Source organism: Stomoxys calcitrans, chromosome 2, assembly GCF_963082655.1.
Source record: "Stomoxys calcitrans chromosome 2, idStoCalc2.1, whole genome shotgun sequence".
Lineage (NCBI taxonomy): Eukaryota > Metazoa > Arthropoda > Insecta > Diptera > Muscidae > Stomoxys > Stomoxys calcitrans.
This window is the reverse complement of record NC_081553.1, coordinates 148,825,306-148,844,080: the sequence shown is the minus strand read 5'-3', so window position 1 is coordinate 148,844,080 and position 18,775 is coordinate 148,825,306. Positions and strand designations below refer to the sequence as shown.

General features: G+C 38.3%; 2 protein-coding genes across 6 annotated transcripts in view; one reads left to right on the top strand and one right to left on the bottom strand.

Moving 5' to 3' along the window:
- The window catches only part of LOC106084622 (uncharacterized), a 102,674-nt gene extending 86,465 nt beyond the window's left edge, over positions 1 to 16,209 (top strand). The window contains exon 4 of the mRNA XM_013248449.2: positions 15,059 to 16,209. Within this exon, the coding sequence (XP_013103903.2) occupies positions 15,059 to 15,285 (227 nt within the window). The 3' untranslated portion in view covers positions 15,286 to 16,209. The remainder of the gene's footprint in view (positions 1 to 15,058) is intronic.
- The window catches only part of LOC106084621 (tudor domain-containing protein 1), a 787,010-nt gene that overhangs the window by 281,693 nt on the left and 486,542 nt on the right, over positions 1 to 18,775 (bottom strand). The window lies entirely within an intron of this gene.

Genomic DNA, 18,775 nt, shown 5'->3' with positions numbered 1-18,775 from the left:
ACGGCTGATCTCAATCGTGGTTGAAAAAAGAAGATTCTCAGGACCTAATCTTCGATCACAGTCCGATTATAATAACATTAGGTAGTTGTTGTCAAAAACAAATGCCTCCAAAGAAACTTATTACCAAACACACTAATAAGTGTGTTTTGATGAATATTTTAATGAGAATTTAAATTTGAATATTCCGCTTAAAATGTAGATGATTTGGACGACGTTATTGAGAATGTACACAAAGTCGAACATGTCTCCTCCACAGAATTGTGAAAAAATTTAGTGTACAGGCAACATTTCTCTAGATCTGAGAAAACTCATTGTAGACAAAGAAAGGTTACGGAAAATTTGGCAGAGAACAAAGTCACCAACGGATAGAACAAACTATAAGAGAGCATACAATCTTCTAAAATTCTAAAACAAAAAATATCACAAGAAAAACAAAATTCCACAACAACATCTTCAAAAAAGTTTATTTCATCAAATAATAGTGAATATAATATCTGGAAAGCTACGAAGTACATTTCACGCTCAAAAAAAAAAAAAAGAAAAGTACCAATCATAGATCGAAATAACGAGTGGTGTAGATCAGATGAAAAGAAAGCTAAGGCTTCCAAAGAACATTCAGTGGAAACTTTTACCCCATTATCCTCCTCATCGTCCTCTTCTGTTGATGAAGTAACAAAATTCCTTGGCGTTTCTCGTCAAATGTAGTCATGAAATTAAAAACGAAATAAAAATACTTAGCTATTCAAAATCTCCTGGTTACGATTGCATCGATGCTAATGTTATCAAATTTCTCCCTATTCAAGGAGTAATATTTCTGACAACAATTTTTAATTGTTTACTAAGGAAAAGCCAATTCCCTTCACAATGGAAGTCCGCAAAAATTATAATGGCACCCAAGCTAATTAAACAGGAAAACGAAATATCTCCATATAGACCAAAAAATTACACAACAGTACTGACATCTAATACATCCAATATACAAGTATCTGCTTTAAGTCTATCTAGTTCAAGAGTGGAAAAAATATTTAATTTATTTGTTTCAATGAACTATTGGTTGTATAATCATAATGACATTTAGGTTACATGGGTACATACAAACTTTTATGAGCCAGTGTATATACCACGTTTGCATTCTTCAATTTCCTCCAATTTGTTGCATTTTGAATTTGTCCATTCGGTTTTTCACATCCTAATTTTTTCGCTTTTCACTTTTTTAGCATAACGGGGTTTTTATAATATTTTTTTTTTTTACTTTGCGACTAAATACTTGTAAATCCTAAATCTGCCCACCATTGTCTTTCCGATCTTTTTACGTAACTGAATAAGTTGAGATGATGGATCGTACCATAATAGCTTAGGTGTATTGAGTTCAAAATTTTGTAATCTATGCTGTAATTGCAGATCGTTTAGAGAGTTTGCCCAGAATATTCGTTTCTCCAAAACTATTTTAGCGAGATACTTCGGAAACCGATCAGCTGTATATTCGACCATCACGCTGTAGACATATTGCATTGTCCTCCTGATGGCAGGGGGATTTTACGTGGTTCTTATCCAGGAACCATGGGTGTATGGAGGAATGATTCGTGGACTAAGGGATTTAAACTACTCAAGGGTACGGGGAGTGGGTCACACAGAGCTTGTATTCTTGCAAATAGTAGTCTAAATGTTTTTCTTCTTCCGTCGCTAAGAACTGAATATTCATTAGCAGCTAGCCTTGAAAGAGATAAGTCATAAATAAGTCACACGATTCAGAGATGCCGCCTTTAAACCTTCTGCCGCTTCTGAAGGGAGGAAGAGCCTCATTGTTGGAAGTGATGCTATTGCACATCACCAAATATGGGGAAGTTCGGATGTCAACGAAAGGAGTGAGCTGCTTATTGAATATATTATAAGTTGAAATCTGGCGATTTGTAATAAAGGGGATAACCGACCTTTATTACCAAGAATAGGCAAGAGGTACTAGATATTAGCTTTGTATCGGAAGATAAAAGTGGAAGAAAAGAAGTGTTGGATGACCACAGCTTCTCGTTATTCCATTTTCAGCCTTGGTGAAAATACTGCTGAAGTGGTCCCTCGTCTAAACAGAAGAAAGGCGGTTTGGGAAAATATTTTGACACAAATTTTGCACGTATATCCTTTCTAGACCAGAAAAGGAATTGGCAATTGTGGGGGAACTAGAAATAATGGTCAAGCGGATCACAAAGGCCCTGAATGACTCGCTTGTGTCAGCATGTCCTAGAGCCAAGCCAAGGGGTAGACAGCGACCGCCAAGGTGGATCCCGGAGCTGTTAGGTCTAAGAAAGGACTGCAGAAAACTCTTCAACAGAGCGAAGCCACAACAGCACAACATCTATAAGGCTGTGCTAAGAAAATATAAGGGCGAGCTTAGAAAGCCTTAAAACAAATCCTGGGTGGAATTCTGTAGCTCCATGGAGGATACATCTGATGCTTCAGAAGTCATAGAATGTATGGACAATGTCTAGGGAGGAAACACTTGAACTGCTCGTTGAAACACATTTCACGGGAAATTCTCCATTGGACAACGTGGCGTCAGAGGAGGTTGTCACTGGTATGCATTCGTTGGAGGTTATAAGAAATTGTGTCTGACCGGAAATGATTTCGGCGATAAGAAGTTACGACTCTTTTAAGTCAAGCCAGGCCCTGATGATGTATCACCGGCTGAATTAAAAGCTGTGTCTGACAGACTTATTCTCCTGCTTGTTATATATACCTGTGTGAGGGAGAGACACGCAGGTCATTTCCATTTCGAAAGCAGGAAACCCTTACCACCCGAAGACGAAAGATAGCTAGACCTAATGACAAAGATGGACATACCCCAGCTCACAAAGGCGACGGTCTTCATCAAGGGATGGGGCAGTAAATTTGTGTTGGAACGCATGTTGGGATTCTTGGGCAAGCAAAACCAAGGTTTGGTCGCAGAGAAGTGGGAGGTCTTCCACAGGGAGGAAAAGAAGGAACTCACTTTGTGATTGGCATTGATCAAGTTTCCGTGACGAGTTTAGCTAAATCTAAAGCATGGCGCACTACAGGAGCAAGACTGTGTTTTTGAAGATTTGGAAGACTAGGATAGGTAGAAATCCTCATATTGAGACATCAGGTCGTGAAGTGGCAGGACACTCAATACCGCCCAACAATCAGGGGTCTGACCCTTAATATTGTAAAGACTAGGATAAGCAAAGATCCTAATAATAAAACAACAGGCAGTAAAGGGGCGAGAGACCGAAAAAAGCCTATCAAACAGGGACCCAACTACAGACCCATTACCGACTTCGAGATTTGAAAGACTAGGATAGGTGAAGATACGAATATTGAAACATCAGCAGCCACAGGAATCTCAATGCTGCCCAACCAACATGGAACTGATAATGGTACAATCACTTACTCCCAAGAAGCCCATTTACTTAAGATTTGGAAGACTAAGATAGGCAAAGATCCTAGTATTGAAACATCAGGCAGTACAGGGAATAAAAACTCAATACAGCCTAACGGACAGGGACCTAACAATGGAACCATTACTGACTTTTTAAACATTCGGAAGACAGGGATAGGCAAAGAACCTAATACGATAACATCAGGCAGTGCAGTAACAGGAAATTCAATGCAGTCTAAAGGACAGGGAGCACGTCGGACGCTGCAAAGGTTGGTGAGGAAAGCAAAACAGGTAGGAAATTAAGTATTAATAGGGTGCGATGGGAATTCTGACCACATTTCTTTGGGTAGAACCAACATTAATAAGCGGGTCCAAGCCCTGGAAGAATTCTTGAATACTAATGACCTTATAACAATTAATATTAGTAACACCGCTACCTTTGTTAATGGTATTAGGGAGGAGGTTTTAGATGTGACAACATGTTCGGAAAATCTTATCAATGAGGTTCAGGATTGGAGGGTCTCCATGGAGCATTCCTTCTCAGACCATCGCTACATTAGGTTTAGAATAGCACCGCGGCGCCGAATCCGATAAGTTTTCGTAATAAGTTGAAAACCAACTGGTCAACATTCGGAGGACTACTCAAAAGAAGACTTGGGTAAGATAATTTAGTCTGTCCAAGCATAGAAGACATTCACGACAATATCAACAGGATTACGACTGCCCTGGTGGGTTTCTTCGAAGATAGTTGTCCTCTTCGGGAAAGGAAATCAGCCCAAGAAAAACCCTGGATGACCGGGGAGATTCGCAATATTGGGAAAGAGGTCCGTAGACTTTTTAACAGAGCACGTCTTCAAAAAGCCGAAGTTTATTGGGATGTGTATTACACACGGCTCAAGGAATACAATTAGATTACCAGAGCGGCAAAACGTGCCTCCTGGAAGCTATTCTGCGACCAGGTCGATAACGTTAATGACGCCGCTAAGATGAAAAAGTTTAGTAGACGACATGGGAGTGAGAGCAGTAACAACGGAGGACATGATGCGGCTTCTTATGAAAATGCATTAACCACAGGATACGACGGGACTCGCGGAGTCACCGGAATCTTGGAATAATGAGGTGATCGAAGGCTCTTCATTACGGAATTTATGGTCAAGGAAGCCTTGAGGAGCTTCAAACCAACGTGCCTATGACTTGCTTATACTCCGAAAGCCTGCAACAAGTTATGCGACAAGGTAAGTTATGCGAGACCAAAGGCTTACAGGCTTATAATATATACTCAAAACCATGTAACGTATTGTGGATACCATGATAAACATTAGAACATCCAGCGAACATTTTATTGCCACTCCTTTGGGCGACTACCATAAACTACATATTACGGATGTTGACTCGAGGGATTTGAACCCGTCTGCAATGCAGACGATGTTATAATACTTCTTAGCGGTAAAGATCCGTACCAGAAGGGCCTAGAAAGTCTTGCATATGGCATATGACTGGGCTAGACCCAAGGGTCTCAGTGTTATATCAGGGACTGAAGACTAAAATATGCATCTTCACGAGGAAGACGAAGGTTGGCCAATTTAACGCACCACGTTTCCTCAATAAGACGATTTCAATATCTGCCAAGCTCAAGGAGACTCACAGATGTTGGGCGCTATGTAGATGGGCTGTAGGCTCGAAATGGGGCCTGAATCCGAGGATAATCCACTGGCTCTAGAGAAGCATGATTAGACCAATATTTACTTACGTCTCAGAATTTTAGTGGACTGCGATAGAGAAGCGCAGAGCGACGAAGACTAAAGGCGATGGAAGAATGGATTGAAGATGGGCGCAGCTCAAACCATCGCGGTATTATCGAGGCGACGATAGGAAACCTGGAAGGAAGGGAAAAGGTTTCCGATCGGATACATGAGATGAACCTTGAAGTCGAGTACGAGGCACTGCTACCATTGACACAGTCTTGGACTGACGGAACCCTAGTATTGCCATCTGGAAGATCATGTTATACGGATGGAAAAAAAGCAAAGGGGACAGAGTGGGCCTGGGGGTCTACATTGAGAACCCAGGGACTGAGATCTGTTTTAGACTGCTTGACCAACCATATACAATACGGTCCTGCAGGCGGGCGATCATGGTACGCTTGAAGTGGAGTTAACGCGAGGACGTCGAGTGTGAATATCTTTACGGATAGTAAAATGGCCATGAGGACAATAAGAACAAGAAGGGTAAGGTCACGAATAGTTTTGGAGCGTAAGAAGGCGTTTTTATACCTTCTCTGAGGATGGCTCAATCCGCATCGTTTGGGTGTCGGACCATAACGGGCGAATGAAAGGGCAGATGATTTGGCGGTGAAGGCCATAAAAAGGGTTAACGCGAAGTCTTTCGGGTCGACGCAGTCCCATTTAAGGGCGTGGGCGACAAACGCGCATGTAACACTGTGGAACAGCGAAACAGTCGGTAGGACGGAAAAATCCTATGGGGTGATCCGGATCGTGAGAGGACGAGGCTATTACTGAAAGGAGGCAAGGAGGTCGGTATAGCTATTGGTATCATGACGGGACACATAGGACTACGAGCTCAGTTATGCGAAATCGGTGCAAGTAATAGCATGCATAGGGCATGTGGAGAAGATGATGAGACGTTGGAGCATTTCCTATCTCATTGACCGCCTTTCGCCGCTAACAGTCACCGGTACTTAGGTACACAACACCAGACATGAACCAACTTAGGGAAGTGGCATGGATAACAATTAAGGATTTTGTAAGTAACACGGAATTCCTAACTTAGCATTTTCTTTTTCGAGGTTGTTTTAGTTTTAAGAGTACAAGCCGATTACTGGCTTAGGTGTAAGTCCATAGTTGCATGGGGCGTATTAATATCTGTACCCTCTTTTCACACAGTTGGTCTCACTTCTATCGCTTCATTTGTGCAGCTTTGAATTGACTTACAATTATTGCCAAAAAATTTGAATGAAGTTTTTCGGGTATTTCTAGAAAAGATTAAAATAGAAAAGTGGTAAGATGGAGTACTACTTAACTATGTAATCAGCTTTTCAATAGCTGAAACATACACCCACAAAATGGAGGCCTACTTTTATATATATTTGCGCAAAGTTTATATATATATAGGGGGTTCCAATTTGGGGGTGTGTGTTTAAACCAGCGCTGCGGAGTCTAGACCTCGACTCCGACACAGGGTCGGAGTCGGGCTATTAACCCGGAGTTGGAGAGCGGTTCGGAGTCGGGGCTATCGTGCTCGACTCAGACTCAATAGTCCGACTTCGACTCCGGCCTCAAATACACAACTCCGGTCGAATCCGCAGCCCTAGTTTCAACTACAACTCTCCTTTAGTTTTCCAACCATATACAATTTTTTGAAAAATTCCTTTCGGGGATGTCCAAAGTGGGGTTCGCGGCCCATTCAAAAAAATTTAAATATCTTGATTTTTTATAACGAGTTCAATCAACAATACGAGTACATTGGCGGGTTCTGCTCCATTAAGGTTTTGATTTGGAAGCCAATTTTCTGTCTAAATCTTCTTCAGAAATGTCAAAATTTTGGCCCGAAAGTTAATACAAATTTATGCCTCCATTTTGTGAGTGTATGAAAACTTGATTACATTGTGAAACAGTACTCCCCCTTACTTTTCATACATACCAAAATTTTTAGAAAATTCCTTCTAGAAATGTCTAAGCTGCGGTTCCTTTGATCAACCTTAAAAACAAAATATCTCGATTTCTCGCTTTCTTTTGAAAGTCACATTTCTGTTTTAATCTTTTTTAGAATTGCCCGAAAAACACCTTTCAAATTTTTTGCCAAAATAGTATGTCAATTCACAGCTGTATAAATAAAATTATAGAAGTGAGACCAATTGTAGCAGATTCTCTTCAAGCTTTTTTTTGGATATCAAATTTTGCAAAATCCGCCTAAAATTCCCCGAGATATATTAATTTTAATTTTGTGTTTCAATCTCATCCGTTTCGAGTTCCCAGATATTTCTGACTGGAACAGTTAGGTTACGTTTTATATGTTTTCGTTACAACTACAGAAAATATGATTATATAGGAGCATGGTACTCCCCCTTCAGCATTCCGAAGAAATGCTAAATTTTTGGAAAATTCTTTCCAGAGATGTGCAAACTGAGGTTCGCATGCCCTTCCAGAAAAATTTAAATAACTCGTTACAGAGTTCAATCAACAACAATTCATTGGCGGATTCTGCTCCCTTAGGGTTTTGATTTGAAGGGCACATTTTTATTTTGGTCTCCTCCAGATATGTCCGAAAAGTGGCCCCCAAAGTTTATTAAAATTTAGGCATCCATTTTGTGGGTGAGTGTTTTATCTAAAGAAAAGCTGATCATATGCGGCAATAGTACGCTCCTTTAGCTTTCTAAACATATAAAATGTTTTGAAAAATTCTTTTCAGGGATGTCCAACTGAGGTTCGCATGCACTCTCAGAAAAATTTAAATAACTCTATTTCTGTAACGAGTTCAGGAACCCCTCTCCCTTGGGGGTTTGATTTGAATGACACTCCGTTTTAATATCCAAAAATGTCCAAATTGTGGTCCGCAAACTTTCTACAAATGTAGGCCTTCATTTTGTGGGTGTTAGCTACCCAAAAGCTGATTAAATGCTGAAATAGTACTTCCCCTTACCACTTTTCTGTTTCAATCTTTTCTATTTTCAAGAAGTGCCCGAAAAACGTCTTTTAAATTTTTTGCCAAAATTTAATGTCACTTTACAGCTGTACAAATGAAGCTATAAAAGTGAGACCTACCGTAGCGGGTTCTTCTCGCTTTAAGCTTTCTTTGGATGTCAAATTATCCAAAATCCACCCGAAATTCCTTGAGATATATTAATTTTAATTTTGTGTTTCAATCTCACCTATTCCTGAATCAAATCAACTTTTACTTCAAACCCTTAACGACTTTTTGTGCGATTCTTTCAAAATTCTCAATTATATGTGTAATCGTAATATATTGATCTTGAAGTCTGTTGTTTTCCTACAATGTGATGGTTAAATGCTACTTATTCAAAATTATTTGTTCTATGTGCATTTAAAAAGAGGGAGCCGATACTATTCCGCCCCATGCTATGGCCATACACCATTGCAAGTAACTGGCTTGTTGTGCGCTCTAAACAATAAAAATTAATTTCCAAAAGTCAGGAATTCTTTTTTACTAAAAAAATCCTTAATTATTTTCATACCATGCCTGTTGTTGTGTCTCTATCTAAGTGCCTGTTAGCCGCAAAAGCCGGGCAATGACATTGGAAAGGATCCAATTGTCAAAGCACTTTGCCACTCTGATTGAGGTATCTGCAAAACATGCATTCTCAACGTATCAATCGATTCTTCAGGTGTCGAAAAACGTTGACCTCTCATTTTATTTTTTACGTACGGGAATAAAAAGAAGTCAGTCGGTGCAAAGTCAGGACTATACGGCGGATGACTCATCAAATCGATGTTTTGAGTGTTCAAAAATGCAGTTGTTTGAGCCGATGTGTGAGAGCTCGCATTGTCGTGGTGAAGAGTGATCCGTCTTCGGCGATTGGTTTTCCTAATTTTTTTTTGAAGACAACTGGCAAACAAATGGATGTGTACAACTCAGAATTGGCTGTTCTGCGTTGTTCTAGTTGTACGATTGCGACATGTCAAGTTTTTCCGAAAAAAACAAGCGATTATTTGCGTGGAAGTGCATCGTGTGCCAGCAATTTTTGATGGATTTGGCTAATCTTGAAACAACCATATAGTCGACTGCTGTTTACTTTCGGGCTCATACGCGTAAATCCACGATTCATCACCTGTCACGATGTCAATTGAATGCCCAATTAACACAAGCGGAAGTAATCATCACGCTTAAAAATAAACTTCAACTTTTATTAATTCAGAAATGCCGTTATTTGCTTAAATTCTCGCTTGTTATACCCACTACCGAAGGATGGGACGTCACACATCGAAATATCCATTTCCGACCTTATTATATTCTTGATCCGTCCGTCTGTTGAAATCATGCTACAGTCTTTAAAAATAGAGATATTGAGCTGAAACTTGCACAGATTCAGTTTAAGTTCGCAGCACTATGAAGCAGTGAGACTCATCTAAAGACTCCTGCACGATACAAATACAAGACTTGAGCAAACTTAGGGGCATAGAATGGAAAAAGATTAAGTTTATAACTTTAAGCGAATATTGTAACGTTTAAGAGCGCATTACTACCAAGTTATTGGCACAGCTGTATGGACGTAGTGTCATGCGAGTGTTTAGAAACTGAACCTAACCTTATCTATACTAGTTTAACGGAGTTGGCATGATCAATGAGCTTTGCCTTAAGGGACAGCGTTTATAACTCTCTCACACCAATGAGTGCTGTCCGCTCAATTATGATAAAAAGGAAGTATACTTTTTATTGCCGAATTTGAACAGAGTACCGCAGAGCGAAGAAAAAATTTACAAGGCTAAATATCTCGCACAAGTCTCCAACATTAGTGAGGAGCTAACCCCCGCCGAAATTTTTTCTGATATTCTCGCTAGGATTCGAAACCAGTCGTCCAGCGTCATAGACAGACATGCTCTGCGCCACGGTTGCCTTTATTGTGGTAGACTCTGCTGATTGCTCACTACCTGAAAACCCTAGTGTTTATATTAATGTTGACAATAGCTGTGTTCAAATAGCTGGAATTCAAAAATTTGTGCAAATTTGCACATATTTTTACTGGAAGTCGTTCGCGTACGTTATTTGCTAACAAAGAAGAGAGCGCGAGAGAGAGCAAATGTTGACATTTCGAAAATAGAGCAGAAGAGAGCGCGAGACTTTTTTGCCAGCAGAAATTTGCAAGTTTGCACAGATGTTTTGTAGAGGTCAGGTGTTCTATGAAAATCAGCTGTTACATGGAAATACAAAAGGTAACACCAAAATGGATCAAAGAGACAGAGGCATTTAAAAAATAAAAATATTGTTTATTGGTAATTATTAAATTTGTTTCATTTTTATTTACTTTTAATGAAGATGCAAGGCAGCAGACAGTGTTAAGGTACAAATAATTCGCCAAACGAATTGGAATTTTACCTCAAGTCCGATGTTCTACATTAGAAGATAAGTGCAAAATTTGCGGAATTGTTTGGGAAAATCTTGAAAAACTAAAACATTGTATCCTTACAGGTACCAAGAAAAGAGCAATTATCGGTTTCTTAAGTGTTTTGATGGTTTCATCCTCATCGGAGAGCTACGATGAAACTAACACCGTTCCTTTGAATTTGTTAAAGAGGGAAAATGCTGCCATGGGATTGAGTGGGTCTGGCTGGGCGGTTAAACAAGTGACGCACAGTGGGATTGAAAAAAGTAGTGCAAATTATTCTGCCAATTGTAAACGGATACAGATATCTTCAATGATAACATAGGGTCCGTAGCCGCCACATGACCAAATAGAAAGCTCCCTATGCCTCACATCAGTGGTCGCAGCAATTTGTCTAGACACAATGTAGGTGTAGGATTAAAATCAGTTTACCAGACCGTCGCAGTTCGAAGAGCGGCATTCTGACAAATCAGAATATTATTCCACTGCGAGTCACTTAGCTGAATAAACTATACTGCCGCAGCATAACTTACCACAGACCCTATAATTGCTTTGTAAGTAGTTAGTCCAAGGTTTCTTTGTCAACACACCAAGTGCTGCCGGCAAGGGACTTGAGAACGTTGTTTCTACATTTGTGTACGGTGAAGGGAAATTCTCAAATGGGACGATCGGGAGGAGTAGTTCCTCATACGTTTTGGCTACTGATGAGAGAAGGGAGATCGGTCTGTACGACTTCCCGTTGTTCGTGCACTTTCCAGGTTTCAGTAGCGGGATCAAACTGTCCATCTTCCAAACATCGGTTACTATTAGGTTGCCAAAAAAGTAATTGCGGATTTTTTTAAAAGAAAGAAAATGCATTTTTAATAAAGCTTAGAAAAAACTTAAAACTCAAACATACTTTTTTTACACTTTTTTTCTAAAGCAAGCTAAAAGTAACAGCTGATAACTGACAGAAGAAAGAATGCAATTACAGAGTCACAAGCTGTGAAAAAATTTGTCAACGCCGACTATATGAAAAATCCGCAACTACTTTTTGGGCAACCCAATATAATAATGTTCAGACAGGCTGAGCACAGTTGTAAGGTACTCGTCTCGAGGCTGATCCAGATTCTTCAGCATCAGTGTAGATTCCGTATGGGACCAGCGCCTTGCGCAACTTGGCGCCACGGATGACATTCGTAGCTTCGTCCACGGTAAATTGTGATGGCTGTCCAACGGCACGGAGATCACGGATACGACGAAGGGTTCTCCTTCTAGCCCTGTCACTCTCGGGTCAATAAATTGACGTTTATCTAAGGAAAATACCTCACAAGTAGCGCCAGCATTTTTTATTTTTTATTTTAAAACAATTGTTTTCCTAAGCAAGCAAATAAAAAACCAACCAAAACAAAAATCAGCTGTTGTTCTGCAAATTTTCACTGGATGTCGTTCATGTGCTTTTGCTTGCAAATTTTTTAAAGAGATTAAAATGGCTCTTACTCTCCTGCAAATTTTTACTGGAAAAGTACGCGAACAGACCTAATGCGTTCATTTTTGTAGCAATAAATGGCTTTGTTTAATTAGGTAATGCAATCAACAAACAAATTCATCTTAATATTATACATATTATATATCCTAAAGAAGGGTTAGGTTTAGAGTTGTAGTCTAGAGTTGGTAGTTGAATTCTAGCGTGTTATAATTATTAACATGTTCCAAGAACAATATTTATTATCGCTAAGGCTTGTTCCTTTAACTTAGTAAGTTGAAACAGAAAACCTATGTTGTGTTTGTTATCCACCCAGCAAAAACTTGGTAAGTTTATGTATAATTCACTACCCAATACCATCTGTGTTGCCGATAACACAAATGTAACATGCGGACATGCTAACATTTGATCTAAAGAGGTCCCTCAATTCGGCGGCAGTTAACTTAATGTGATCAAAATTCTTTCAACTTTTTTCAAATTTATTGCCGAATGAATTACTTACAATGGGAACGAATGTGACGTTGTTAATTTGTATACCCTCCATGGGGGGAATACTAATTTCATCATTCCGTTTGTAACACCTCGAAATATGCGTCTAAGACCCCATAAAGTATATATATTCTTGATCGTCATGACATTATAAGTCGTTCTAGCCATGTCCGTCTGTCCGTCTGTCCGTCCGTCTGTCCAAAGCACGCTAGCTTTCGAAGGAGTAGAGTTAGGCGCTTGAAATTTTTCAATTTTTTTCACAAATTCCTCTTATTAGTGTAGGTTGGTTGGGATTGTAAATGGGCTATATCGGTCCATGTTTTGATATAGCTGCCATATAAACCAATCTTGGATCTTGACTTCTTGAGCTTCTAGAGCGCGCAATTCTAATCCGATTTTGCACGTGGTGTTTTGGTATCACATCCGACAACGGTGACAGGTATGGTATAAATCGGTTCATAACCTGATATAGCTGCCATATAAACCGATCTTGGGTCTTGACTTCTAGAGGGCGCAATTCTTATCCGATTTGGCTGAAATTTTGCACGACGTGTTCTTGTATGACTTCAAACAACTGTGTCAAGTATAGTCTATATCATTCCATAACCTGACACAGCCGCCATATAAAGAGATCTCCCGAATAGATTTCTTGAGCCTCTAGAAGGCGCAATTCTATCCGTTTTGGCTGAAATTTTTCATGACGTGTTTCATTATGACTTCTAATAACTATGCTAAGTATCGTTCAAATCGACCCATAACCTAATATAACTGCCATATAAACCGATCTTGGGTCTTGACTTCTTGAGCTTATAGAGGGAGCAATTCTTATCCGATTTGGCCAACATTTTGCATGAAGTGTTTTATTTTAACTTCCAACAACTGTGTTAAGTATAATCTAAATCAGTCCATATCCTGAACAGTGTAGTCGTTTTTGTCAGGTTCCTCCCAAAGTTGGTAGGTTTTTTTCTTTTGGTAGGTTGGTAGGCTGACCTCAAATTTTGGTAGGTTCTAGCCTGGGATAATTCAGAATTGTTTCTGTTTCTTTCGTTTTAGTGTATTTATTCAGTACCACTTTGACCTCGAGCTTGAAGTTTTAAACAAAATTATCTATTATTATAAGCCTCTAATTACCCGATCTAGACTATATTTCTCATTCTCTCGGCTTGGACATCGGAGGTCTAATACTGTTAAAGGGGTCTCACTATTTTAAATTTCAAAGAAAAAAATTAATAAGTTCTGCTATTGACTGCAACTGGTAAATTTTGTAAATGCAGGGCGACACTTCTTCGCGGAGAAGTTTTTACACGGCTGCCATACCAAACGGTACAGCACCTCACATATGTCGCTAGCATTAGGAGGGGATAACCACTGCTAACGATTTTTCTAATGTTCTCGTCAGCACTCGACGCTAACCTCTTCGTTACGTTTCTCCATCTCCATCTTTAACTATGGCCGATATTCTATAGGCTATAATGTGATTTCAACAGACAGACGGAGGAAAATGGCTAGATCCTCTATGAATATTAAGACGATCTGGTCTAGGTTGAATTTTTGGTTTGTAAACCTTTTGGTAGGTTTTGGTCGCGTTTGGTAGGATTTTTCATAAATATTTGTAGGAAAAGATTTTCTTGAGTGGCAACACTGATCTTGATATAGCTGCCGTATAAACCGATCTCCCGATTAGACTTCTTGGGCTTCTAGAGGGCGAAATTCTTATCCAATATGGTATTGGAGGCGATGTTTTTCTATGACTGGTATTTTTCTCTTCGAAAAAGTCATTTAAAGAACACGACAAATGCCATCCATGGTGGAGGGTATATAAGATTCGGCCCGCCCGAACTTAGCACACTGTTGCTTGATTGTTCCGCATTCTGTGGGGCGTTGTTTAACAATAATAAAGAAATTTTGAAATCTTTTTGCTGGTCCGAAATTCGAACTCTACACCACAACATTACTAAAATCACTCCTATATGATAGAATATTGTGTTTATAAATGGAATATGTGAAATATAAACACAAAAGCAAGATGTTTTGTGTTGGTAGTAAATATTGAAAGGAGAAAATAGTGTGTCATTCAAACAGTAGTAATACGGATGAATGCGTAGAGCAACTGATTTGGTAAAGTTTAATTTCATTTATAATTTAAAATTTTCATATAAAATTTGTCTTCTTCACAGCAACTAAGCGGTTGCGAACGTGGTAGTGGGGAAAGTCGCAAAATCGTTTGAGCCTTAGTAGTTATTTTTTCGCTACGTTCAACTAAGATAATATGTCATTATTTTTTGACAACTTGTATGCTTTGGCATAAGTACTTATTTTTAAGCTATTGGCATGTTTGTGCGGAAGGAGTTTCCTCCCAGGACATTGACATGTAAAAGTAATTTGGAGCGAAGCTTTAAAATAAGTATTTATTATCTGGTAATTTAGTAATTTGAGTTTTTGCTAGGTTACGTTCAAGTCTTGATATAAACAGAACGTTATAACGCATTCCCTAACAGAAAAAAGGTTTTATTATCCACAAAAAAAGAATACAAAACTGTTTATTAAAAATTAATCAAAAAATGTCGATGCTCAATATTTTACACTATTTTTAATTATCTGAAATTAATTTGGCTAAGGTTTCATTTTCTTTTAGGTTGGCATTACTGCGATATTGATGGTCGTCAAGCGTCTTTCTTGTGTCCAAATGGAACCCAATTTTCCCAAGCTGTATTTGTTTGTGACTGGTGGTTCAATGTGCGCTGTGATCTATCTCCGAGGCTGTACGAAATAAATTCCCGTCTATATCAACGACCCAAAGTAAATCCCACACGACCACATCGCGTTATAACCAAGGAATTAGTTGAAGATATTTTCAACTGATGCCAGAATATTACAACGGAGAGCACCTACTCATTCACTTAACCCAATGTGTCTACAATGGTTTTCCTCCATGGCTTTAATTTAATTTAATTTCAATAGAAAATTTCAACAATCAATTTTATGATCAGCATTATTAACTCAAATATTTATTCATTGTACTAATTCCAAATGTCAATCATATTTTGTTTGCTTGCACAGAAAAAGATATTCACGAATAAATTTTCAATTCAAAATTAATTGAAAATAAAAATATATTCATATTCAAGAAAACTAATAATTGATTAAAAATTGTACCAACTATTCGTCTAATTGAATCTGAAATTGTTTTCAATAAAAGAATCGATGGACAGTCTTACGATTTACAAATCGCCAAATGATTCAAACATTTTTATAAGCGAATTTAAACCTTCAAATTAAAATCAGCAATATGATCTTAGGCCATACCCTATAACATTGGTTCTACCTTGAAAGACATGTCAAAAGAATGTTTTCTATTTTTTAGAGATGTTTTTCTTTGACAAACAAATTTTAACAACAAAGCAGCGCCCTTGAATGCTTGTTTTAAAAAATTTGCTTTTTCAAAACCATTTATAAATTTCCTTTTTATACATTTTTGTTAACTTAGATTTGTTTTTTTAATTAATTGAAAATTTCTAAATTTTCATAAATGATCAAAATAATATTTGAAAATTTTAATCATTTCAATAATTTTTTTAGTTGGATATACAACATTTTAAATAACTTTTTTCACATTACCTTCTTCAAAAAACCTTACCTTTTTGAAACCGGTGATGCATATCAGCTGTTTTTTCTGTATAAAGATTCATTGCTAACATCCGTGCTCTTACTCAAAGTGTGGCCGCTAACCCTAACGTACGTGTCTAGTTAGAGGATAATTGCAACGAAAAAAAAAAACATTGACAATCAAAGTAAATGTATATGTTTGTTGTAATTGTAAGTTAACAACATTTTTATTTTCATTAGAAGATATGTAAGTTTATGTAAATAAAACAAAGTATTGTAATATTTAATCATGCACCAAATCAGAAGGCTTTTATTAGGGGCGTGGGAATTTTTCATAAATAAATGCTGAACACTGTAGAAATCTTTGTGTAATATTTCAGTTCATTCGGATAATAATTGCGGCTTGAGGGGCTCAAGAAGCAAAATCGGGAGATAGGTTTATATGGTAGATGTATCAAGCTATTGATCGATTCAGACCATATTAGACACGTATGTTGGAGGTCATGAGAGAAGCCGTTGTACAAAATTTCTGCCAAATAGAATGAGAATTGCGCCCTCTAGAGGCTCAAGAAGTCAAGATCCCAGATCGGTTTATATGGCAGCTTTATCAGGTAATGTACCGATTTGAATCATACTTAGAACAGTTATTGGAAGTCATAACAAAACATCTCATGCAAAATTTCAGCCAAATAGGATGAGAATTGCGCGCTCTATTGGCCCAAGAAGTCAAGATCCAAGATTGGTTTATGTGACAGCTATACCAGATTATCATACTTAACACAGTTGTTGGAAGTGATACCAAAACACTACGTGTAAGATTTCAATCAAATCAACATGGACCGATTTGGCCCTTTTACAATCCCAACCGACCTACACTAATAAAAAGTATTTGTGCAAAATTTCAAGCGGCTAGCATTACTTTCGACAGACAGACGAACGGATATGGCTAGATCGACTAAAATGTCATGAGGATCGAAAATATATATTCTTTCGGGGTCTCAGACGCATATTTCGAGATATTACAAACAGAATGACGAAATTAGTACACCCCCATCCTATGGTGGCAAAGAAAGTGCGAACACATTCCGAAATAGTATTACGGTGTTCTATGACAAAAATAGCAGCGCCGCACCACAATAGATTTCGTTTAAATAATTTTACATGCATGTTAAATAATCAAAAATTGGGCACCAATCAACTCCGCTTCAATGCTGTTACAATTGTTGTATTTTGTTGCTTGACTTTTGTTTGTGTTGTGGTGAGGAATCGAGTCCGTCGGAATTCGCTATAAATTAATAGAAATTTTTTTATTTCTCCACGAAATAAAAAATTTTTTTTTACAAAAATATATTGTAATATGTAGCCATTGACCGAAACAAAATTAACACCCACTCAAGGATAGTGTTTTTTAATTGACTGTTGAAGGACTGCGTCCGTGTAAACGAATAAGCTCTTGTCGTGTTGAATATATAACTCAATATGCACAGAAGTTAAAGTCGCGGACTATTTACTGTCACAGATAGTACTGGAGATAAACCGAGGACGTAACAGTCATTAGCGAGCAGTACTCAAAAAAAAGAAATCGGGCAGTGGTTCGAGGAATTATAAGGAACTGCAGCAATATGGATTCCAAGCAGGAGCAACCTGAGAACATGGGCACAGGCAAATGAAATTGGTTCGTATAGGTAAGGATCGATGGAGTAAAAATATTAAGTGGTTACTTTACCCCAAGCAACAATATCAACGAATTTGGCGAAAACCCGCAGCCACAGAAGACGAAATTAGAGGCGCTGAAGGCCAGATCACAATAGCAGGAGAACTAAACTAAATACATTAGAAATTGGCAACAGAACCTGTACAACTCCGGTAGACCCTCCTTCCAGCTACGACTGTAGCTGGAGGAAAATAAGGAGACCCAATTAAAAATTAAGAAAAATGCACAGTTTCCAAGTGTTGAACAGTTATATTGACAGATGACCTTACCGACTTCAATCGTTGCTGGTGCTCAAGTGGAAGATGGCACTGGCAAAGACAACCAAGACATCATATAAAAATTTATCGGTTATCATAAAAATGTATTACAGCAATTGAAGTTAAAGTTAAAACGAGACAGATATGTGTTTAAGTTTAGTGCAAGTTAACATAATGTAGGGTTGCCATATTGCAAATATTAATTCATATAATGGTATTTATGTCAGGAAAAAGTTCATATTTCAATAAATTGATTTAATTCAGTTCTTATGACTGGAATCGGCAGGTTTGAGAGAACGGCAGATATTGTTGTTGAACTGGGTTCATCATGCCGCCCGCCTTGCAGGAATGCAATTTAATAATGGCAAGCTCCAGAGATGATCCACCCAAAGATGGTGCTTTGGGCCATATGCATGTTTGAGGATGTTTGAATCATTTCAGCTCGCAATATTTTTGGTAAATTATCGTTGGTCAGCAGAATTTCGACGTTGGTTGATTGCAGAATTGCGGATCGGCTAAGTCATGTAGGATGTTATACATTTTGCAAAGTTTTGCTGCCGTGGATATTGTTGGAAGAGTTGTATGGAAACGGGAGTAAACAAGGTCGGTGACTTGAATTTTTACCATTTTTAATTTAGGGAACAATAAGTCTTACTGTCCCTTTTTATAATTCAAAGATTCAATCTATCTATCAGAGCCTGAAGTATCACGGTGTGAACTTCGCCTGAATTCAGTAGTAATCTTGGTTTTGCCGGGCCATCGCTGGAACGTCGGC